The sequence below is a fragment of the Sapajus apella genome, unplaced genomic scaffold (assembly GCF_009761245.1).
Source record: "Sapajus apella isolate SASKATOON/1434 unplaced genomic scaffold, GSC_monkey_1.0 scaffold160, whole genome shotgun sequence".
Lineage (NCBI taxonomy): Eukaryota > Metazoa > Chordata > Mammalia > Primates > Cebidae > Sapajus > Sapajus apella.
The window spans coordinates 947528-972137 of NW_022437100.1; the positions used below are offsets into that span (position 1 = coordinate 947528).

Here is a 24610-nt window from a genome sequence, read left to right on the forward strand (position 1 = left end):
CCAGGTAAATGCCCCAGTCCCCTGAAGGAGGGTTCGCCCTCAGTGAACGTCGTCCGCCGTGTCTGTGTGTGTGTGCATGTGCGCGTGTGCATGTGTGGGTGTGCGCGTGTGCATGTGTGTTCACACGTGCCCGGGCACGTGTGTGTGCATATGTGTCTGTGTTTTTCTGTCTCACTTTCTCTTTTTTATCTGACCCTCCCCTCACTGCATCTGCTTTGTTTGTTTGTTTTTTCCACCTCTGTTCCTCCCTGGCGGAGGTCCCTGCTGTTCGAAACTCTGCCAGTTTTTAGGAAGTGCTGCTGTGTCAGAGCCTGCACACGAGACCCCAGTGGGCCAGGACTGACTTCCTCCCCACACAGAGCTGGGCGGGGCAAGCAGGAAGGGGCCTGTTACAGTCAAGGTGACGCATCCTTGCCAGGCCAGCCCGAGCAGCAGCTGGGTCCACAAGCGACAGGAGCACGGGTCCTCTTTCCCCCAGGGGTGTCGGAATGGACCTGTGCCACCACGGTAAGCACCTGGGCTCGACCTCTCTGGGCCTCAGCGTTCTGTCTTTTGGAATGGGGGCAGCGGCCCCTGCCTCACAGGGTCCTAGATAAGGGGGTACGGCACAGGCAGAAATGCAGCTGCAAGAAGCAAACATTTGCAGGCTCAGCCGAGGTGTCCAGTTGTGTTCCAGAGGCTGGGCACACAGCAGTGAGCAAAGGGACGCTGTGCCCACCCTCACGGGCTTATGCCCTAGAGGTCATGTCACATGTCCGTTGATGGCAGGTAGGATGAACTGTAAAGCAGGACCAGGAAGAAGGGAGGGCGTGGGGGAAAAGGCCCCCAAGAGGAGATGCTGTCTAATGAGGGATCCCATATAATGAGGCAGATGTCAGCTAAGGAGGTTTCTAAGGAACAGACATTCCAGCCGGAAGGCACAGCCGGTGCAAAGGCTCAGAGGTGGACTGGGAAAAGCGCTCTGAGATTAAGACGATGATGTGATGTTGGTGATGGCAATGTTTGTCTGGGTGATACACGGCTCCTTCTTGGCCCTCTGGGGTTGGGGTGGTCTCTGGGGAGGCTGAGGACACTGCCTAGAGCCAGGGGAGGGCCAGGAGGGAGCCACAGAGGGCCTGACTGAAATCCTCCCTGGCTGCTATGACAATGTGTCTGGGGAGAAAGGAGGCTGCAACGTTGGAGGGGAAAGAACAGGCAGGGTTGTGTTTTGGGAGGCCAATGGGAGGCCCGGAAGAGGGGCCAAGTTTCTGCAGCCTGGATGGCAGCGTGCTCCAGAGCTGCAACTGTTCTGCTGGAATTCCAGAACGTAAGGGCCGGTGGGAGCTGCCTGCTCCCCAGGTCCAGGGAACTCCACCTCATCCAGGAGCACCCTTGCTTCAGACACACCTAATGTGGAGCATCTGGGCCCCACCCACTCCAGCCCCAGATGGACGCCTTGGGCTGCAGGGAACACGGTTAGGGAACCATTGATCCATTTCAACAGCCCCCAGTGGCAGAAGGGAGAAAAGAGATCAAGGGAGGAAAACAGCCTCTCTAAGGCAGGGAGGGAGCCGAACTCTGTCCACTGACTCGCTCTCTGACCCCTGCCTCTCCTGTGGGCTTTGGGGGCTCCCACAATCACAACGCAGTGAGCACAGCTGGCAGGGCACCTGGCAGGCACAGGGAGACCCCGAGAGGGGCAGCTGGCTCAGGCCTCAGCAGATGTGAGGGTGGGACGAGGCAGAGAGGGTACCCACTGAGATGCAAGCCCAGCGGGGTGCTTTGTCCTTTGGGGTCCTAACATACTGAGGTTACAGGGGTGGCTCTCTCCATGGTGCAGATACAGAAACTGAGGCCCCAGAGGTGAACTGGAGGCAAGGACTGACATGCTTGACATCACACGGCCAGTCCGTGGCAGAGCAGGGATGAGAACCTGAGGGAGAAAGCCCCAGGTTGGCCGGGGCTGTGCAGAGGGCAGAGGAAGGGCCTCGGGGGCCAGAAGGGGCGTCTCTGCTTTGCTTCAGCCGGTACTAGGGAGGAAATGGATTAAATGGAGTCAGTGCAGCAAACACTGGTTCTCCACTGAGTGATTGGTCTTTTCGTTCATTCACTCTGTAACTGATGTTCCTGTGTGCCATGCAGTGCTGGGGACAGCAGTGACCTGGCCATGGGCCTAACCCTGGGGGACAGGTGTGAGACTGAATGTTGGGGGTGGGGTGGAGAGGCAGGAGACAGATTCTGCAGGACCCTGACCCAGCTGTGCAAATGGACACAGACCTAGAGATAAGAGAAAGCACTTTTCTCACTGGGGCAGAGGAGATCTGGGAAGACCCCCTGGAGGAGTAGGCCAGGGGGAGGGAGGAAAGGTCATTTCCCTGTTGCCCAGAGTGGGTCTTAATTGAGGCTTCTCCATGGCCCGGTGACTTCCCCTCTCTGAGTTCTGATTATTCGTCATCTCAATGTGGGTCCCCTCATCCTGGCCTGCCTGGGGAAGCGGGGACCGGGAGTTAGCCGGATCTCGCTGGGGTTCCAGGTCTGCACCATCCTGCCAGTGGTCATGACCAATCTCTTCCTCCTGTGGGGCCTCAGTTTCCCACCAGGGCTGCCTCCCCCGCTCTCCTGCGGTGGGCCTGTGTCCGGAAGCAGGTGAGGCGTCCCCCCACCCCCCGCCAGGGCCTGCCGGGGAGGTGAGAGGGCCGGGCAGCACAGACGAGCACCGCGCTGGTGCAGAGAAGACAGGCCAGGCAGGCGCTGCAAAAACAGAGGCAGCTGGGCTGGGGGAGAGGAAGCCGCACTCCGCAGAGCCTGTGGGGCGTGTGGGGCTGGGGCGGGGAGCAGCTCCGCCCACACCCCCTCTGCCGCAGGGTCCCTCCCACTGAGACTTTAGGGCCCTGAGATGGTGTCCTCCTCCTGCCTGGAAAGGGGAAGTGAGGCCAGCTGTCCTGGAAGCAGGGCTGCAAGCTCAAAATTTCTAAAAATACGACGGGAAAGAGGAAGGGCAAAGGGGAAGTGAGGAGGAGCCGGGGAGATGGGCACCCTCGCCGGCCTGGGTGCAAGGGCAGCCCCAGCCTGGGGGCTTGGGGTGGGAGTCCGAGGGGTGCCTTGCGAGGTTGCAAGAAGCACAGAGATAAATGAGGAGGAGACGGGGTCGGCGGTGGTGGCGGCGAGAGCAATTTTATTGTTTTTGTGTGTTAGTAGCAGTTTTAAACATACCTCTCCCAGCCAGGCGCGGTGGCTCACGCCTGTAATCCCAGCACTTTGGGAGGCTGAGGCTGGTGGATCACCTGAGGTCAGGAGTTTGAGACCAGCCTGGCCAACATGGTGAAACCCCGTCTCTACTGAAAATACAAAAAAAAATTAGCCAGGCATGGTGATGGGAGCCTGTAATCCCAGCTACTCAGGAGGCTGAGGCAGGAGAATCGCTTGAACCCGGGAGGCGGAGGTTTCAGGGAGCGGAGATTGTTACGCTGCACTCCAGCCTGGGTGACAGAGCAAAACTCCGTCTCAAAAAAAGAAAGAAGAACAAAAGAAAGAAAGAGAAAGAATAATACGTCTCCCATGAGCCTACACCAGTGCCTGAAACTCCGTTCTCATCAGGCTTAGAATCAGAAGTGGCCTCTCTCAGGCTGTGTCCTAGAGGCCCTCCCTGAACCTCAATGTCCTAAACTCTGAAATGGGGAGAAATCGCCACTTTTTAACAAATAGGGGAAGGGTGAGAAGGCTCCATGTGCACCATGTCAGGATACAGCAGGCCTGGGGCCATCCGCGCCGTCATGTGGGTTCAGATGTTTGGACCGGTTGCCACCTGCTAGGGACAGGACCCCGTCAGAAGCGGACAGGGGACTGAGGATTCACAAACACACTGTCACCCACAAAGGAGTACGAAAGGAGTGGTGTGGGGTAAAGACGCAAGCAACCTGCCCACTATCCCCATGCAATCCCACTCCCCTGGGAACCGTGCCTCAGTTTCCCCAGCTCTACAATGTTTGCTTTGCAAGAGCAGGGTGGGGGCGATTGCAGGCATCATTCTGCATCTTGTCTTTATTCTCAAACATATACCCCTGTCAGAAACCCAGGTTTAGCGTCCGATAGGTGTTTGACGATTCATATGGACTGATCAGGCTTTGGAGGCTCTACCTCAGGGCTGTGGCCTCTGAGCCCCAGATGGGCCCTGATGTGAATCCCAGCCCTGCCACCCTCCAGCTGTGTCACATTCGGCAGGACACTTTGCCTCTCTGAGTCTCAGGGGCCTCGCCTGTAGTACGAGCCTGGAAATACCTTCCTGTCCGAGTGGTCGTGGGATTCAATGGGAGAGTGGATGGGAAGAGCCGGAGAAGGCAGGGCCTGGCACACCGCAGATGCTCGGCCGGCATGCCTTCCTTAACCAAGGGCGTGGCTTGGTTATGGAGCCATGCAGATCCCAGAAATGCTGTGGCGAATGGCAAGGGGTGGGGGTGGGGATGGCTCCTAGACAGAACCCGGGAAGACCCCTGAAAGGGGATCTGGAGTAGGAGATAAGGAGGAGCTGCTGGCAGAGGAGAAGGAAGGGCATTCTGGGCGCAAGGAACGGTGGCGCAAAGGCTTTGGGAAAGTGTTGGAAACAGATGCTGGAAATAGATGCTCGGTGCCACAAAGAAAATCAGCACCGAGGCAAAGGATCTTTCAGCAACACAATGTTTCCTTCCTGAGCTGCAGGAAGGGGACCCTCACTAGCCATCGTGCCACGAGAGTACAAAGAACAAAGGAAAACACACAAATGTATCCCTTACGCATCTGGGGTGGTCCTCACTGCTGCGTCTGATCTCCGTTGGCTGGAGCCAGACCTCGCAATCTAAACTAAAACCCGACTGGCTAGCAACTTAAAACTTTTCTAAACAGGTAAAGGCCATGGAGAGCTGGGACATGCCTGTGAGCACATCCAGCACAGATATCTTGGTTAAAGTACAAGGACACAGAATGTACTACGTGCCTGTAAGCACGGCCTGTCTATCAGCTACATAGGATAGCGCTTCACAAAGTCATTAGCACAGGTTAAAAAGGAATTTTTCTACTTCCCCACAGAAGGTGAGAGCTCAGGAGAATGAAGGAAGGGCAGCCAGGGACACTGAGCATGGAGCTGGGGCGGGGGAGGGGCGCAGTGTGAAAGGAGCTCGGAGGGGACACACCAGCGGGACTGGGGGGATTTTGGGTCTTTGTCCCCAGGACAATGGGATGGTGTGCGAAACTGGACCAGAATGGGTAGGAGAGGCAGGGAAGTATCCGAAGGCCCTGAAGTCCCCCCGAGCAAAGTGACAGTGGCCAGGACGACGGTGGGGCCACGGAAGGGGAATGAAATAGACAGGACTTGGTGATGGAGGAGATCCAAGGGGTGAGAGCCAGGTGGGTGTCGGCTGCCTCCTGGGGAACTGTGGATCATTTCCAGGGCTCAGGAATTCAGGGAGAGGATGGGGAGGAGGGGCCATTCTAGAAGTTCAATCTGGCACAATGACAAGAGCGGTGGTGATCAGGCGGACGGTCGGAACTGAAGCTCGGAGGAGAGGCTGGAACAGAGGACCTATGAGTGATTCCCTGGGGTCTGAGGGCAGGTGGGAGCCAGGAGCTGATGAAATCCCATAGGGAGCATGGAGATGGGCCTAGGATGAGCCCCGGGGGCTCTGTCACTCACTCCTGGCCATTCGCACAGTGGAGCATCCGTAGGAACACCAGAACTCACCCCAGCTTCTCTCAGACAAGCAGCCAGTCTGGAATCCACTCAGCCTCCTCCAGCAGGTGCGCCCGGGGCAGAAACACAACCCCAGGCCAACAGGAAACCCGTATAAAGTCAACAAACAAAACAAAACAGAATCCAAGAGTTCACCTCTAAGGCAGCCCGAGGTGATTGGTTTTTTTCCATGGATGAGACCCGTCCGTCTCCCTCCCAGCTCCTGCCGGAGGAGTTCCGGAGCCAGCTTCCAGCACTGCCTCCCCGGCTGTCCCTGCTCTATGTCTCCACGCAGGTGGCCCTTACACCTTCCATCCCTGCATGTCCCAAACAGCTTGAGAATCCACCTCTTCTGGGGCAGAGGTGGGGGGATCAGCAAACCAGGGTGCAGATCCTAGCACTGCCACTTCCCGGGTGTGAGACCTGGGGAGAGTCACTTCACCTTCCTGAGCCTCAGTGTCTCAAACAGGAAAATACATACTTCAAAGAGGATTAAATGACAGCATTTATATAGAGACTGGCATGGAGTAAGTGCTTATGAGCTTGAAGTGTCACAAGACTCTCGCTCTGTCTCCTGGTATAAGTGTCCCCCTCAACTCCCTCCTAGAAACAGGACCTCTAGAACTTCAGAGACAGAAAGCAACTCCAGAGTGGGCCAGGCACGGTGGCTCACACCTGTAATCCCAGCACTTTGCGAAGCCAAGGTGGGTGGATGATCTGAGGTCAGGAGTTCAAGACCAGCCTGGCCAACATAGCGAAACCCCGTCTCTATTAAAAATACAAAAATTAGCTGTGTGTGGTGGTGCACGCCTGTAATCCCTGCTACTGGGGAGGCTAGGGCAGGAGAATCGCTTGAACCTGGGAGGCAAAGGTTGCGGTGAGCCAAGATCGTGCCACTGCACTCCAGCCTGGGTGACAGAGCCAGGCTCCATCTCAAAAAAAAAAAGAAAGAAAAGAAACACCAGAGTGGGTCACCAGGAGAATGGCAGGTGGGGCTACTCCCACTCCCACCCCTGGGTTCGTGGACCACCTCGGGGAGACAGAGCACCACACAGCAGTCTTAGATTTAGGGCGTGTGGTGCCTCCTGGAGGATGGTGCCTCATCCAAGCAGGATGTCACCTCCAGCCTGATACCTCAGCTGCTCCTTCTCAAGGCTGCCCCATTGCTTCACTCCGTCAGGCCGGCACTTTCCGGTGAAATGCTAGAGAGGACTGGTCAGTCTCAGGGCCACATGCTCACTTCACACCATCTTTGCTTGGTCCACTGTGATGTCACCCAGCATGCTGTGTCGGCGGATCAAACACCCTAAGCTTCTGGATAGTTCGTGGTGCTGGCCGAGGCTCTGTGAGCAGGAAAGGCAAACACGTTTCCAACACATGTTGACTCCAGGCAAGATGGATTGCTGACTTTTGCAGAATAGAAGGGGTCTAATGGAATCCATTTGCCCCCGGTCTTCTGGAGAAGCAATGGGCTCAGCATGCGTCCCTGTTGCTGGCAGAGTGGACGTCCCATGGTGGCAGTAGTTGGGGAGGCATGGAAGCAGGGCCACGTGGCACCCTACCCAGGCAGTCCATACAGCCGCTACACTCAGGCACCCATTGTGCCCACCGTGGGGAGGCCGGCCAGAAGCTGGCTACCCACTGGCCAAGCTATTGGCGCTGCCCATGCCCCTCCTGTGGCGGGTGCTTGCTGGTGAACATAACATGATTTACAGAGCTCTCCACGATCTGTGCCCGCTCCCACGGGGTCATCCACCCGCCTCTTCTCCTGACTTCTGTGTTTCTGATCTTCCCATTTTCCTTCTTTCTGACCTCTGACCAGTAAGTCAAGCCAGTCACCACTGCCCATGATGCATGGATATTCTGACTTCAAGAAGCCACTTCTCTTTCCACAGGAAGTGGATGGCCAGGTGCCCTGCCCAAAGCCCTGCCCCCTGGGAGGACTTGCCCTCACCACTGTCTCTCCGGGATACCTTTGAGCAGGCTATAGTTCAGTCGCTGACCAGTTTTCACTCTCAAACTCCGAGCCAACTCATTCTGCAACCAACCTTGAGCATTTTTCTCCGTCGCCAGAAAGTCATCAGGGACCCGCCCATGTGGCCACGGTGTAAGCTGAGGGATGCGCCCTGGTGCACCAGCAGGGGATGACATGAGGGTCTGCGCCACTTATTCCTAGAGCCTACCAGAGCCCCCGGCTCTGCTCACACCTGCCCCTGTACTGAGACCAGCTCAGTCGTAGAGACCCCAACCCACGTGATGCTGAAGGAATTAAGAAACAGACACAGCAAAGTGGAACTATCAAGAGACTAACAGCATTCCAGGCTGAAAGCCTTGAGCAGACTCTGACCCAAGTACTTATTCTCTCCGAACACGTGATTATTATTAACAAACACGTATTCTGTGTTTTCTCATAGAACAAAAATAAACCAGGCAAACAACTGATGCCTGCCTACCACTGATCAAAGACAAACTAAAAAGTATTCTCCAGGCTGGGCGCGGTGGCTCACACCTGTAATCCCAGCACTTTGGGAGGCCGAGGTGGGCGGATCGTGAGGTCAGGAGTTCAAGACCAAACTGGCCAACATGATGAAATCCCGTCTCTACTAAAAAATACAAAAACTAGCTGGGCATGGTTGCTTGTACCTATAATCCCAGCTACTTGGGAGGTTGAGGTAGGAGAATTGCTTGAACCGGGACCCTGGAGATCGGGGTTGCGGTGAGCCGAGATCGCACCACTGAACTCCAGCCGGGGCTACAGAGTGAGACTCCATCTCAAAAAAGAAAGAAAGAAAGTATTCTCCAGGAGGGAGCCACGGGGGCAGGGTCACATATCCCCTGCTTAAAGAATTGTTTTAAGTGCTGTATGATATACATATTCTGTTTGCTACTTTAGAATGCCCCAAGCAGTTTTCCACTCGTGGGGCCGGCTCGGTTTTCCTTGCCATGGTTCTCAGCAAACTAGATAACTTATCATACGCATTAATTAGGACTCGTCCCGCACTGCCGGATGTACCACTTTCAAAGGACTGCTGTTAGGCTTGCTTGACCTTCTGACTTAGTGGGTCAGATGGACCCGTCTGGGCTGCTTAGTTATGTGATGTTCCGTGGGCTGGCACTCTATCTCTGCCAGGACCCAGGGCCATTCCAAGAACTGTTTTCTGCATAATATATAATTCTCTGCTGCAGGTGGCCTGGCCTTCCTCCGCAACCCTTGGGGGTCTACACTGCTTTCTTCCATTGGGACCCACCATAAATTGCACATGGAGTCTTTCCCATCCCCGATACTGCTAATGTCCCATAGGGTCCACCAGGTGGCACGGCCCACGCGGGCCCTCGTACCATGGCATACACCTGCTGCAAATCCTTTCCGGCAGTGGCTCTCACAGCTGGCAGCCCTGCATGTCAGTCAGTGGGGCGGGGGTGGGGGTGCGGGTGGGAGTGGCTTTCCCAGGGCTAGAATAGGCTGCCTCAGAGCTCAAAGAGACCCACCAGGTGACTGTATTTCCTGCTAAGCGGTGGAAGACACAATAGGAACACATTTGTCCTTGACTTTGGAGGAGCTGTCCCGGAAAGGACGGCACTATCTAAAAGCTTCGCTGATGCGGCAAGTCCCCAAGTCATCGTCGGGCTCCTCTCCCACTATCTGACCCCGGCCACTTCCATCACGTCTGGTTCAGTTAACACGCTGTCACCGTATGGTGAGCCACTGTGGATCCTGAGTCAGGATCGTTGGGCTATGTTATGAGAGCAGGCTGGAGGGTTCCCGTAACCCGGGGGCCAGGCCTGTCCACCCCACGTGGATGCCGACTGTTCCTGGGCCTCCTTCCCAATGAGCACACACCCTTTGCAGGGCCCCGTTCCTCTGCTCTGGCAGACACCACATCTGGCCGGCAGCTGCAGCTGGGGCTTCCTCGGTTGGTTTGTAGTCGTCTGTGGCCATCCTCCCAACTGGAGACGTGCTTGGGGGTGGGGTGAGGGCCACGGCTCCTGCATCCTTTAGGTCCCCAGCACGGCACTCACACCTGCCTTTCCCCTCAGGGCATCATTCCTGATTTACTCTCTTAGCTGTGGGGATGATGGGTCAGCTTCATGGATTTCCCAATAGCTATTCCCACTACAAGGATCCTGACCCCATGAGCCAAGGTACCAATGTGGAGTCAATACCAAGGACGTCCATTCCAATTCTATGTCTGTAGACCAGGAAACTGACCGGGAAACAAATCAAGCAGACCCCTGGCGAGCCGGACCTGGCCAGGGCTTCGTTCACCACCTGGTCTCTACGTGCCCCCACTCAAAGGTGGCCTGGAGAACACTTCAGTCTCGAGCGCTGCTGTCAACTCGGATCCTCTGTCCAACAAGCCTCAGAATGTTGGGATATTCCCCTTTCCCCAGTGGACAGTTACCGCAGTGAATGGCCACAGGTGTTTCTAGGGAAGAACCAGGGAGTCACTGCCATAGACACTTGCCACAGCGTTGCAGGACTCTTCCTTCGGGACCCAGCCTCTCTTTCAGTCTGGAGGTTCTGGATCTGAAAAGTGATGCAGGTCCTGAAGCCAGGCAAGGGATCTTGGCTTTTTATTGCAGTGGCTGCCCTTGGTGGGGGAACTCCCAGGTGAGGCAGCTCCCTTTGGCTGAGGCTGGTTCCTGGGGAGGGACTTGGCTGTGAGCGATCAACAGGCTCCACTCACACCAGCTGGGGTGATGGCACCTTGGTCCTGACGAGGACAGCCTGATGCCCACGGCACCCATTGTATACATGCTGGACTCAGCACGTGTTGGATTCTTGCTGGGTGTTTGAGAAAGTCTGGCTCTTTTCTTCCCGACAGCTGCCCTCTGAGGTAAGGGTTATGGTCCACATTTCTCAGACAAGGATGCCGTGTTAGCTATGTCTCTGGTTTCGCTGCTTAAAGACACTCAGAGTAACAGCAACCTAAACATTCTCAAAGCTGATTTCTCCCTCACTGAGAAGTCCAAGCAGACCGGTGGTCCAGGTGAATGTGATGAGTCTCCACACCACTGCCTGGGGACCTGGGCTCCATCCAGCCTGGTGCCCTGCCACCTCAGCACGAGCCTTCATCTCAACATCCACAACTGCTTATCACGAGAGGGAGAAGCTGGGAAAGGGAGCGCTCAACATTCCCTCTTCACTCATTTGGGGGAAATGATGTCTAACCTTGTAAAAACCTTGAAAAAATGTGACCAGGCACTTCCTGATGCTGGAACTTGAAGTCAGTGAGGATTTGGGCAGGCAGGCAGGAGAGGACATCCCGGAGCACAGGAGCTGCCTGGGCAAGCATGGGGAAGCGGGGCTGAGTCCTAGATGGCTTTGGGGCAGGAAGGAGCTGGCAGGCTGGACTGGCAGGCTCTCGTTGGGAATGGCAGGGAGTACGGCTGGCTGCCAGGGCTGGAGAGGTTGTGGAGGCCCCAGGCTCAGGATGAGGACTCTCTCTCTCTCTCTCTCTCTCTCTCTCTCTCTCTCTGAGTAATAGGGAGGACATGTTACTCAGAGGAGAGTATTGTGAATGAAACAGAAGCCACCATGGAGCATGGAGATGGGATAGCGGACCCAGTTGTGGGCATCATCATAGCACCTGCAATAGAACACCAGCACACACAAGTCTTTTTTTTTTTTTTCCTTGAGTTGGAGTCTCACTCTGACACAGGCTGGAGTGCAAATGGCGCAATCTCAGCACACTGCAACCTCCGCCTCCTGGGTTCAAGCAATTCTCCTGCCTCAGTCTCCTGAGTAGCTGGGATTACAGGCATGCGCCACCACATCCGGCTAATTGTTTTTATATTTTTAGTAGAGATGGAGTTTCACCATGTTGGCCAGGATGGTCTCGATCTCTTAACCTTGTGATCCACCCACCTCCACCTCCCAAAGTGCTGGGATTACAGGCATGAACCACTGCACCCGGCCCAAGTTTTATTTAATTTAATTCATTTCCAGATGGAGATGAAAGAACACAGGCTTTGGAGTCAGCCCAATCCAAGGTCCTGTTCTGGCTCAGTAACCTTTTCCCTGTGGGACCTTGGTTGGATTACCTCACCTCTCTGAGCCTCAGTATCTGGGGTCAGGGACTATAGAATGTCCTCCCCAGCCTCCCCATTCTACATAGTAAGGGCATCAGGACTACCCGGTTACAGGCTCATTTCCCAGCCTCCCTTGCAGCTAGACGTGGCCACGTGACTACATTCTGGCCAATGGGATGTGAGGAAAATGCTGTGCCACTTCCTGGTTGTTCAAATAAATAAGTGAATAAATAATAAGCCCGTGAGCCAGCAGAGGAGGAGATTCAAGTTCTGGGGAAGGATGCATGCGTTCAGCGAGTGTTTAACTGAGTGCTTCTGACGTGGCAGACTCTTTCTAGGTGCTGGGGACACAGCAGTGAGCAAAAGAATAGAACAGCTGAAGTCTCATGGAGCCAGACGTCTAACGGGAGGGACAGAAGAGATACAAGGAAACAAGATGCTTTTGCGGGGTGCAGGGCGGAGGGGGGGTGTCTATCCAAGGGGGTGGGAGAAACAGGAAGCAGGGCAGGAGGGGAGGGAGCAGGGCTGCTTTAGAAAGACATTCGGGGAGGCCTCCTGGAGGAGGCAGGCTTCAGTGAGGAGGACAAGTCCTGAGCTTCTGGAGGGAAGGGGGCCCTGAGGCAGCAAGAGCAAGGGGGCGTAGCCGGAGCCGGGTGATGGGGAAGCTGCCAAGCCGCTTCTCTCTCTGCAGAGCCCACGGAGCTGAGCAGTGGGGAGGCAGAAGAGTTGCAGAGGATCAAGTGGCACCGGAAGCAGCTCCTGGAGGACATCCAGGTGAGCACACACTTGTGTCCACATGCCCACACACGCCACGTTGCACGTGCCCGCACACTCCTGCACGCTTGCACACACCCCACCAGCTCCTGACCCAGCCTGGTCAGTGTGGCCACCTCTGGCCCATATCAGCCTTGGCCCCAGCCCCAGGAGCAGCATCTGTGGGCATGCCACGTCGTCTCTCTGCGCCTCAGCGTCCTCTTCTCTAAAGCCCAGGGGAATTGCAAAGTCCCTGAAACGAGGGCCTCTGCTGCCTATGCGTGGTGTCCCCATGGTACCTGACACACAGCGGGCACTTAGTCCAGGGTGAGCAACAGATCAAATAAAGGGAAGCCAGAGAGAAGCTGGGGCAGAAACTGAGGAGGCAGCAGGGAGCCATGGGAGGGATTTGAGCAGGGGAAGGGCAGGCTCCATACAGTGCTCCAGAAACACACCAGCAGAGGGAGGCAGGCAGCAGGGAGGCGGGCAGGGGGGAGGCGGGCAGGGGGGAGGCCAGCTTTTCAGGTAGGCTCAGCTAGAGGTCAGGAGACTTCATGGCCGCTGAGCAGAGAGATGGGAAGGTTGGAAATAGGTTGGGCAAGGGATGAGGGCTTGGGGACTCCCACCCCCCCAAGACAAGCGGAGGCATGGGTGCAGACAGAGGTGACAGTTTAACACAGGACTCTGAGATTATGCGACATCCACGGAGGGGACCTGTCAGTGGAGGGTCTCTCAGATTGGGGTCTCAGGGCAGAGGTCAGGGAGAGGGGCCAGGTTTGAGAGTCATGCCCACGGGTGGGAGGGGTCATTGCGGTCTTAAACCCCCAGGGTTCTGGCCTCCACCCCTGATTCTCCCTGTCCTGCCCCCTGCCACCCCACAGAAGCTAAAGGATGAGATCGCAGATGTGTTTGCCCAGATCGACTGCTTCGAGAGTGCGGAGGAGAGGTGAGGGGCCTGGGTGGGGGACCCCCAGAAACTGCCACGGTTGCTTCCCAGGGATGTCATATGCCTTGAATGAGCAGGGGCCACCGCCGGCCCCCGGGCCTGGTGAAATCAGGGATTGGCCCTGACGAAGGAGGTAGCAACAACGAGACAGGAACAGGGCGGCCCCAGCCCCAGCCCGGGTCTGGTCGAGTCCCTGCTTCTGGGCTGACCCTCTCTTGAGAGACACTGCGTTCCTCCCCTCCCCAACCCAAAGTCTCTCCTGACCCATCACTGGCCACGTCCATCCTGGGATGGGCGGGGAGGAGGGAAGTTCAGGCCCAAAGGGCAAGGACAAGGAAGCCCAGGGCCCCATCCCACCCCATTACCACGGACCGGGGCCAGCCACCCGCACCGCCTCTATGGAAAACTCCCACTGTTTTCTGTTTTGTTTTGTTTTTGGTTTTTGGTTTTGTTTTTGTTTTGAGAAGGAGTCTTGCTCTGTCGCCCAGGCTGGAGTGCAGTGGCAGATCTCAGCTCACTGCAACCTCCACCTCCCGGGTTCAAGCGAGTCTCCTGCCTCAGCCTCCTGAATAGCTGGAATTATAGACACACACCACCACGCCTGGCTAATTTTTGTATTTTTAGTATTTTTAGTAGAGATAGGGTTTCACCATGTTGATCAGGCTGGTCTCGAACTCCTGACCTCATGATCCACACACCTCGGCCTCCCAAAGTGCTGGGATTACAAGTGTGAGCCACCGCACCCAGCCAAAAAAACTCCTACTGTTTTGTGACCTGGAGAACATCCTGTCCCTCTCTGGGTCTGTTTCCTCATTTATGGAACAAGAAGGTTAGGGCTGCTACATAGTCCCCTAGGGCCCCAGGGCACTGACTCTGACGTGCGATGTCTTGGGAATTCCCCATCCTGCTCCTGCCAGCCCTTAGGTCTCTACCTGTCCACGCCTGTCCAGCCTTCTCTCCTCCCCTACACACACACGTGCACTCGCACACATGCACACACACACACAAGTGGCCGTTTCTCCAGCTCCCCTATCCCAGCCACACCATAACAACATAACACACCTACACCTCGCCGGTTAGGTGCTTCAGCCTCTCAACAATGCTGGGAGGCAGGTGGTGGTGTCACCTCCATTTTACAAATGGGGAAACCGAGGCCCGGGGGGGGTGACTCGCCCAAAGCAGCTCAGCTCAGATTCACATCCAGGACCCTGGCTCCAGCACCTGTACACTCAGCCCTTGCTCCCTGTCCCCGTTTTCTTGCACAGGGCCCCTCCACAGGCTGCCCCACGGCAGCTCCGCGGTCCTGAGAGCTGCGGAATGCTTGTGCAGGGCCTGGGGACCCCACTGGGAGGTCCCTAGAGATACGGGCTCCCGAGGAGGCCAACGTCCTTGGGGAGTGGAGAGGGTAATTCAGGGTACTGAGGCATGGAGGCTGACGTCCTCATGTCCACAGCCGGATGGCCCAGAAGGAGAAGGAGCTGTGCATCGGGCGCAAGAAGTTCAACATGGAGCCCGCAAAGGTAGGCGGCTGTGGAGGGCCGGGGCGCAGGGTGCGGGGGCCGCCTGGGAGCACCGTTCTGGTGTCCTCTCCCTCCCTCAGCTGACACAACGACCCCTTTCCAGAGGAGGAAGCTGGGCCCACCAGCTGAGCATCTTATCCAGCACCCCATGGCCAGCTGCGGCTAGGGGCTCTGTCTACTCCGAGGCATAAGCGCCCTGGGGCAGAAGGTAGGAGCCAGGAGCCTGGAGGAGGCCATGATGTCCGCGCACTTGGCCTAGTCCCTTCCCCACTCTGGGCGTCCATTTCCTTCTCCAAGAATGTGGCTTGGGACAGTGAGGCCCTGGGATCCGGGGCTCAGGCTCCAGAAGCATCTTCCAGCCCTGGGCTGGGGGAGAGTCAGTCCTGTGGTCCTGCCACCCACCCCTCTGCTGGCAGGGTCAGCGCTCAGGGCCAGGCTACCTCGCTCCCCCACAGCACTCCCAAACCCCCTGGCCTCAGAGCAACGCCAGCCCCACCCCTCACCCCACCAGGTGGCAGCTGGGCATCCTTTCCTGAAAGGATGGAGACAGAAGGAAGCCGCAGGCAGACACACCGAAGGGGGGTCAGGGCAGCCAGCAGAGAGTGCCAAGCTGGGGTCCCTGGAAATTTACTGCTCTGGCTTAGGAGGCACTTGTCCTCATCACAGGCCCGTTCACCTCTCACAGCCACGGACCCTTGGACTCCTGCTCCCATCCACAGGGACCCCCTCTGGCCCACACACTCACCGAGCACCCAGGGTGTCCTCTGCACCCTCTGCCTGTCACTCGGCCCTCATGGCCTGTGCCTACCTTCCAGCAGTGGAATACAGAGGAATCTTCAAGTAGAAGCAGAGACCAACCCCTCCAACTCCTAAAACTAGGATGACAAACCCTGAGCGCCTGGGTGGTGAGGAGAGATGTTTGTGATATTGTCAAATCCGAAAAGCAGCTTTAAACGTGACAGGCACAGTCCGAGCACATTTTCATGTAGAAAGGGAAGGAAGGTCACCACAATGGAAGCTGTCTACCTCCCAGCGGTAGGGCCCGGGCAATTTCCTCCCCTTTCAATTGAGCTGTTTTTTTTCTAACTTTTATGCAATTGACATAGATGACTTGTGTGAAAGAATGAAACACTATTTTTAAATAATGTGAGTTTTAGGGGAACAAAAGAAATGGCTGAATCATTGAATCTTAGAATTACAAATTCCTAGAATCATTGAAGCATATAATCAAAGAATGTCAGACTGGAGGGGACCCTGGGGAGTACCTAGCTTGAACCTGGTTCACTGCAGGAAGGCTGACTTTCTTGCACGCCTCCCGTGATGGGGAACTCACCACCTCACAAAGGCAGCTCCTGTGAAGGAGAGGTCACAACTTCCCAGAACAGACTGTGCCAACATCAGAATGCCAAGCCCCAGGACTCTGGCCACAGGAGATTGTTCCTCCCTTCCCCCTTCCAGGCCTGCTTCTGTGCAGCAGCTGCTAACGGGTTCTGCCTACCCCTCCAGGGCATCCGGTATTTCATTGAGCATAAGCTGCTGACGCCCGACATCCAGGACATCGCTCGGTTCCTGTATAAAGGCGAAGGCCTCAACAAGACCGCCATCGGGACCTACTTGGGGGAGAGGTAAGAAGGCGTGGAGCTTTAGGGAGGCAGGAAATGAAGGTGTGCAAGTGTGCACAGGTGTGTGATGTGCAGGGGAGAGAATGGGTTATGTTAGGAAAGGCATCGCCCCTAGGGCTTGAGAGGCTCACGGATCATCCCCACCAGATTCTGAGTCAAAACCTGACTGCCTTCATTCATTTGGTCATTTATTCAACAAATAAAGGCCGCCTAGGGTCTGCTGTGTTCCAGGCACCACCCTAAGCCCTGGGCGGACACCGGTGAATAAGACAGACAAAGCTCTCGTCCTCAGGAGGTGCACACTTTTAAAAGGAGAGACAGTTCTCAGTATATGCAAAATATCTTAGAAATTAAGCTCTATGGAATACAAATCGAGTGGGGAAGGGAAGTCAGAAATGCTGGGGACTGGCCAGGCGTGGTGGCTCATGCCTGTAATCCCAGCACTTTGGGAGACCAAGGCAGGTGAATCACTTGGGGTCAGAGGTTCAAACCAGTCAGGCCAACATGATGAAACCCCGTCTCTACTAAAAATACAAAAATTAGCCAGTCTCATTACATTACAGGTGGCACGCGCCTGTAGTCCCAGCTACTCGGAGGCTGAGGCTGGAGAATCGCTTGAACCCAGAAGGTGGAGGTTGCAATGAGACAAGATTGCACCACTGCACTCCAGCCTGGGCGGTAGAGTGAGACTCCATTGAAAGAAAGAGAGAGAGAGCGAGAGAGAGAGAGAGAGAGAGAGAGAGAGAGAGAGAGAGAGAGGGGGGGGGAGAGAAGGGAAAGAGGGAGGGATGGGGAGGGAGGGAGGGAGGAGAGAAAGAGGGACAGAGGAAGGAAGCGGGGGAGGCTGGAGGCCATAGGCTGGGGGCTGTGATTTAGAGTAGTGTGGACAGAAAGGGTCTCACGGAGAAGGTGACGTTTGACCAAAACGTAAAGGAGGTAAGGGAGCGAGCAGTGCAGACATCTTGGGGAGGAGCAGGCCAGGAGGTGCAAGTGCAAAGGCCCTGGGGCAGAAACAGGCTCAAGAATCTAGACTGGATGGGAGGAGAGAGGGAGGATGTGGGGATCTGTGGGAGGGCTCTGGGCAAAGGACTGGGCTGGTCTGTGGGGTGGGCCAGGGGATAGGGGTGAAGCTGGACCAGGGAGTCAACAGCACTCTCCCCAGCTCCCGAGGACACCTCCCTCCCAGAGAGGGCAGGGATGGAGATGGCGAGAAGGTCACCCTCCTGCTCCAGGAGCTGGGGAGAGGGAGGATACAGGGGAGGCTGGCTTCTCTCCCTCCCCTGTCTCCTTAGATGAGAAAGCTGGGGCTGGGGAGGTCAAGTGGCTTCAGCAAGGTCACCAGTTGGAAGTTACAGGAAATGAGGCGGGCCTGGACTGAGGCCGGGCCACTGCCGAGCCAGGGCTCCCCTCCCGGGCCAGCCAGCGCTGGTGAGCCGTGAAGGTGTGTGCCTTCGTGGGAGGAAGGGTGTGTCCTCCGGGTGTGATATGGGTGGGACAGGCATGAAGGCACCGGATGGCAGCTGCACCCCAGAGGGACAGATGTCTCTCTGCTCTCCCTCCCCCACCTAATCCCCTCCAGGAGGTGGGTGCCAGCAAGTACCCAAGTGTGTCGCACCCTCCCTTCCGCCCCTCCCTAGGGACCCTGTCAACCTGCAGGTCCTCCAGGCCTTTGTGGACTGCCATGAGTTCGCCAACCTCAACCTCGTCCAGGCCCTCAGGTGAGTGGTCCAGGGACGGGGTCCCGGCCCTCAAGGGTGGCACAGCCCCAGTGGCTGGGGGCGTCGCGATCCACACAGCTAGCAGCACAAACAAAGGGTCGGGAGCAAAGAGGAGGAGGCAAGGGACAAAAATGAGTTCCTGATGGCGCTGCGTCACAGAGCCGAGGTGGACTGCCTGCGAAAGGACCTAGTGCCCTGCAAATACTGCCTTCTTACTATGCTGGGGTCCTGTCACACCGGATTGAATCATTCTAACCCTTATTACTGTATTACTGTCATTCTACTTTTTGGATTAGTGCATGTTTTTTGTTTATTGTTTTTTATTTTATTGTACTTTTTGAGACCAAGTCTCACTCTGTCACCAGGCCGGAGTGCAACGGCATGATCTCAGCTCACCGCAACTTCCGCCTCCCGGGTTCTAGCGATTCTTCTGCCTCAGCCTCCCAAGTAGCTGGATTACAGGGTTTTGCCATGTTGGCCAGGCTGGTCTTGAACTCCTGACTTTGTGATCTACCCACCTTGGCCTCCCGAAGAGCTGGGATTACAGGCGTGAGGCACTGCGCTTGGCCTAGTGCATGTTTAGTTTATTTCATAAGACTACTTAGTATGTATTCCATTTATTACTCTTATTACTTATTAGTTCCTAATTGGGGTACTGTTGCTACCCATTTTTTTTATTGTTGTTGAGACAGAGTCCCGTTCCGTCACCAGGCTGGAGTGCAGTAGTGTGATCTTGGCTCGTTGCAACCTCCGCCTTCTGGGTTCAAGCGATTCTCCTGCCTCAGTCTCCCATGTAGCTGGGACTACAGGCGCGCACCACCACGCCCAGCTAATTTTTGTATTTTTAGTAGAGATGGGGTTCCACCACATTGGCCAGGATGGTCTCGATCTCTTGACCTCCTGAACTGCCCACTTTGGCCTGGCAGAGTGCTGGGATTACAGGTGTCAGCCGCCGCGCCCGGCCGTTGCTACTCATTTTTACAGTTACAGAGGAAGTACAATCATCAGCTTGAAGCACAAACTCTGGAGTCAAACGACACAGTTCAAATCTCAGCTTTGCTACTCCCCACGGTGTGACCTTGAGAAAGCCACACACATGCACAAAATACAAAAATCAGCCGGGGGCGGTGGCTGTAATCCCAGCTACTCCGAAGGCTGAGACAGGAGAATCGCCTGAACCCAGGAGGTGGAGGTTGCAGTGAGCCAAGATCATACCACTGCACTGTAGTCTGGGCAACAGAGTAAGACTCTGTCTCACAAAAAAATAAACCTCCCTGTGCCTCAGTTTCCTCATCCATAGAATGGGGATAATAATAGTGTCAACTTCATAGGATTGTGAAGATTAAATGAGAAAGCGTTTAGAACTGGTCCACAGTAAGTGCTTAGTCAGTCTTGTTGCTGTTCAGAAACTCATATTCCAAGAAGGGTCATCTGATCTGGGCTTTGGAGGGTGAGTAGGAGTTTACAATACAGAGAAGAAAGAAGCCACTACCACCTAGTGCTCTCTAACTCCCAGCTCTTTAAGGGAGAGGGGTAGGTGACTTGGGAGTCTCCCATCTTCATTCATTCATTCATTCATTCACATATTCATTCATTCATTTACATATTTACTGAGCCATTGCTAGGTGCCCAGGACTGTGTGAAGCCCAGGAGGAGAAGTGAGAGACGCAGGCACAGTTCTCACCCTCAGAAAACTGAGCTTGAAGCTGTGGAAACCGCCAACTTCCAGAGCTAGAGGGAAGTTGAGGTTCCAAGAAAGGGAGGCCTAGCAAGGGGAAACCCCCGCCCCACCCCCTCCTCAACTGGGTCCCACCGCCAGATCCCGGAGCCCAAAGGCCAGGTGCAGGGAGCCACAGAACCCGGGGCAGGCAGGCCGGGCTGCAGCCAGCGCTGGGATTCCGATGTACAGAACAGGGCATATGCTCCGTTCTGTGTTCTGTAAGAAAAGGCTTTTCTTGGCTACCTCCCGAGTGCTTGGGACTCGCTGGTGCCAGTCCCACTTCCCGGTGAGTCCAGGTGACAGATGCAGATCCTCCCATTTACAGGATCCAGAGACTAAGCCTGGGAGAGTCGGGGCAGCTGGCCTGGGGCCCCTGAGAGACCCGCACCCACTCGCTGCCCATGGCCCCATTTCTCCCCTAGGCAGTTTCTGTGGAGCTTCCGGCTGCCGGGCGAGGCCCAGAAGATAGACCGGATGATGGAGGCCTTTGCTACTCGATACTGCCTCTGCAACCCGGACGTCTTCCAGTCCACAGGTGCCAGGAGGGGAGTGGGACCCTGGGCTCTGGGACCCCTTCAGCACTGCCAGGCATAGATTCCACAGACCCCCTCAGGCTTCCCCTGAGCACCCAGACCCTGGAAGCCTAGACCTCTTCAGTACCCTCACTGAACACCAACTCCATTGCTGCTGGGTGCTTGTCTGAGAGAGCTGCCTTGAGACACAGATCTTAGGAGAGGAGGCAGGAGATGATGGCACAGGATGCTAAGGCTAAGGGAGCAGCACTCCTGTCTGAGGGCAGGCGTAGGGGAATCAGCATGTCCAAGATGGCTTTTCAGAGGCAGTGAGTCCAGAATAGGGTTTTGAAGGATGAATAGGAGTTTTCCAGGAGGTTAAGGAGAGAAAGGGCCTTTTTGGCGGGAGTTGCAGTTGGAACAAAGGCCTTGAAGCATGAAACGGCCTGGGCAGGGTGTAGGGGGCAAAAGGGGCATAGAAGGAGATCCACAAAGGTCAGTCCTCCATACCCCTCTCTCCCAGGGCTAACACAATGCCCATGTGAAGACACCCGGAAGACAGGGTGGTGAGGAACCAGCATAGCCAACTTATCCTGGCCTCTTCTCTGCTCTAGTTATTGTATCAATAACCAACCCTGTATGCAGAGTAATCCCCATGCACTTTTTTTTTTTTTTTCATTTTTCAGACAGAGTGTCTCTCTCTTGCCCAGGCTGGAGTACAATGGCATGATCTCAGCTCACTGCAACCTCCACCTCCCGGGTTCATGCAATTCTCCTGCCTCAGCTTCCCAAGTAGCTGGGATTACAGGCGCCCGCCACCGTGCCTGGCTAAATATTTTGTATTTTTAGTAAAGGCAGGGTTTCGCCGTGTTGGTCAGGCTGGTCTTGAACTCCTGGCCTCAGGTGATCCACCCGCCTCGGCCTCCCAAAGTGCTGGGATTACAGGCGTTAGCCACCATGCCCGGCCAAAGTCACTCAATCCTTACCTCAACTGTTTGAGGTCAGTAGTCTCCTCATCCCTCCCTGGTGCATGGGATATAGCTTCAGAGAGATGGAATGACTTATCGGCCAGGCGCGGTGGCTCACGCCTGTAATCCCAACACTTTGGGAGGCCAAGGTGGGCAGATCACGAGGTCAGTAGTTCAAGACTAGCCTGACCAACATGTTGAAACCCTGTCTCTACAAAAAATACAAACATTAGCCAGGTGTGGTGGCACACACCCGTAATCCCAGTTACTCAGGAGGCTGAGACAGGAGGCTGAGGCTTGAACCCAGGAGGCGGAGGTTACAGTGAGCTGAGATCGTGCCACTGCACTCCAGCCTGGGTGACAGAGTGAGAGTCCAGCTCGTAAAAATAAATAAATAAATAAATAAATGAGAAAGAAAAGAAATGACCTGTCCTGAAGCACACCGCCTCCTGGCGGTCCACGGACAAGCCCTCCAGAGCAGTGGCTCTACTCTGAAGTTAGATCTTAATTTGGTACTTGCTTGTTTATTATCTGTCACAAGTCTAAACGTCCTGTAAGGGCAGGGACCCTATCAGACCGATCATCAATAACTCCGAGGCCCACAGCACAGCGTACGCGCTCAATACATAGTTCTGGTAGGAAAGAAGGCATCTTAAAGACCAGATTTGAATCATTGTCCAATTACTTCTTAATGTTATGATGTTGGGCATATGTGGCTTAACCTCCTGCGCCTCGGTTTCCTCATCTGTAGAATGGGAGTGATAACAGGACCTGCCTCAGAGGATGGGCATGGGGTGTGAGAGCTTAGCACAGGGCAGGCATCAGCCAGGCTCGGTGCCACTGCTGTCAGAGGTAGAATCATCGATGTTCTCAAACAGGCAGCTACTTCCAAGATGAGCCTCCGAACGTCAAGGATGGGGAAGCTGAAGGTCAGGGAGGTCAGGTACCTCCCAAGGTCAATCAGACAGTGGGAGATGCAGCTGGAATCAGGGCCAATTACCACAAAAGACCCCACGGTGGCAACCCCCTCCCTCCCCAGCCGTCAGCCCAGCCTCCCTCCTGAGCACGTGAAAGTCTGAATAATGGGAGCAGCGCTGGGGCTCAGGAGCCCCACAGTGCCTGCCAGATTGCAGAGCAGCACATGGCTCAGCCCTGAACAGTGCTGCCAACAAAGCATTCCCCGAGTTCCGAGAGGCAGAGAACAGAGTGGGCAGGGGGCTGGAAGGGCCCCGCGAATAGGAGGGCTGGTGCCGTGGCTGAGCGAGGAGGGTTCAAGCGGAGGGAAGGGACGGCGGGCCTGGCAGGGGGCCCAGCAGGAGCCACAGCTCCGGGTGGGAAGGGGCTCAGAAAGAGAGACTGCCGTTCCTTTAAGGGGGGTGGGGACCAGCAAGAGTGGGAGGGGTGGGGAGGCTGGGCCTCAAAGGTCAAGCCAGGAGGACAAGGTGGACCCTCAGGGCTTTGCGACAGCAGATTCTGGGCCCTAGAGGGGACCAGGGCAGAGGCAGGCAGAGTGGCCAAGGCCAGGACTGTGACCACTGTCCCCTCCGCAGACACCTGCTACGTGCTGTCCTTCTCCATCATCATGCTCAACACCAGCCTCCACAACCCCAACGTCCGAGACAAGCCGCCTTTCGAGCGCTTTGTGTCCATGAACCGTGGCATCAACAACGGCAGCGACCTGCCGGAGGACCAGCTGCGGGTGAGAGGCACTGCTCACCCAGCCCCGCCCGGGCACCCAGGAGGGCCCGTCCTTAGAGGGATGGCCGGGGAGGGGCTTCTCGGAGATAGACAGCCCCCAGTGGGGACTCGGCTGATACGGCCCGCCCAGGCTGTGACTGTCTTGAGAGGCACCGTCACAAAGCGGGTTGGTCCTGAAACCCGCCTGTCCAAGAGAGGCCCCATCTTGAGGAGGATGTCCGAGATGGACCACCCAGGAGGTCCACCCAGACTTAAGCCTTTGGGGGACTCTGGGCAGCCATCATTCACATCTTCCCAAAAGGGTACCTCACACACCCAGGTCTATTTCTGAGAATGGAGATTCTTAGACTCTCAGCGTGTCAGGCCTGCAAACCCTCAGACCGCTCTAAGCCCTCTATCCTTTAGAGAGGAGGAAACTGAGGTCTTCCAGAGGCCTGAAACACTTGAGCTGGGGAGCCAGGCAGCAGCCAAGCCTCTGGCCTCTCCCTCAAATAGCCTGCACCCCGCCACACCACACCAGCCTCTGCACCCTGCACAGGGCCCCAGGGATGAATCAATTAACCATATATGCTGCCCTGACCAAGTTCGGGGTCTGGTGGGAGGGCCATATACATGTGAATTACAAGCCGTCCTGACTGTGGGAATGGAGCTCTGGAGACACAGATCTGCCGTCTCTGCGGCTGTCTTGCTCTGGAGGCAGGGGGAGAGTGCCATCCTGGAAGACTCCCCAGAGGAGGTGACTTCTGAACTGGGACTTGAAGGTTACATGGGAGTGTTCCAAGAGAAGTGGGGAAAGGACATTTCATAAAGAAGAAGTGGCCATAGCCGAGGTGTGTCCTGGTTGGGAAAGGAGAGGTGTCTTGTGTGGCCAAGGTGTGGCATATGTGGACAGTAGTGGGTGGCAGGGTGGGGTCAGAGGGTCCAGGGCTTCAAATGACAGCCTCAGGAGTTTGCCTGTTTCCTATGGGCCACAGGGAGCCAGGGGGAATTCATAAGAACAGGAGGGAGAGATTGAGAGCCTGGCTTGGGAAAAATGAATGGACAAGTTCACTTCAAGAATTGGAGAAGCCCCAGAGCCCCATGAGCTTCAATCCCCTCCGTGGTCGGAGCCCGGTGAGGAGGAGAGGGGGTGCAAACATCACCGTCCCAGCTCAGCACCAACTATACCTCCTTCCTCCAAGGTTGGGGTGGAGCCTGGATCTGCAGTGATTCTGGTGCCCCTCGGTGTTTGAGAGCTGCCTCACCCTTAACCCACTCCTTGCCCGGTCCCAAGAAAAGAAAGTGCAGCCGGGCGCGGTGGCTCAAGCCTGTAATCCCAGCACTTTGGGAGGCCGAGGCGGGTGGATCACGAGGTCAAGAGATCGAGACCATCCTGGTCAACACGGTGAAACCCCGTCTCCACTAAAAATACAAAAAATTAGCTGGGCATGGTGGCGCGTG

The 24610-nt window shown here is 55.9% G+C and overlaps 1 protein-coding gene across 6 annotated transcripts in view; it reads left to right on the forward strand.

Annotated features, from left to right (window-relative positions):
• The first annotated feature begins 235 nt into the window (after positions 1-235).
• The window catches only part of CYTH4 (cytohesin 4), a 49002-nt gene continuing 24627 nt past the window's right edge, over positions 236-24610 (forward strand). For 2 of the 6 annotated variants that reach the window (XR_004265056.1, XM_032266755.1), the window contains exons 1-8: positions 236-507; positions 12405-12487; positions 13348-13412; positions 14866-14932; positions 16439-16557; positions 18192-18272; positions 20415-20527; positions 23023-23171. Coding sequence is in view for 4 of the 6 variants with exons in the window: in XM_032266755.1 (XP_032122646.1) it covers positions 489-507; positions 12405-12487; positions 13348-13412; positions 14866-14932; positions 16439-16557; positions 18192-18272; positions 20415-20527; positions 23023-23171 (696 nt within the window). In the remaining 2 variants the exon portion in view is untranslated. The remainder of the gene's footprint in view (positions 508-12404; positions 12488-13347; positions 13413-14865; positions 14933-16438; positions 16558-18191; positions 18273-20414; positions 20528-23022; positions 23172-24610) is intronic. The other 4 variants (XM_032266756.1, XR_004265057.1, XM_032266757.1 and 1 more) reach the window with 4 other exon arrangements.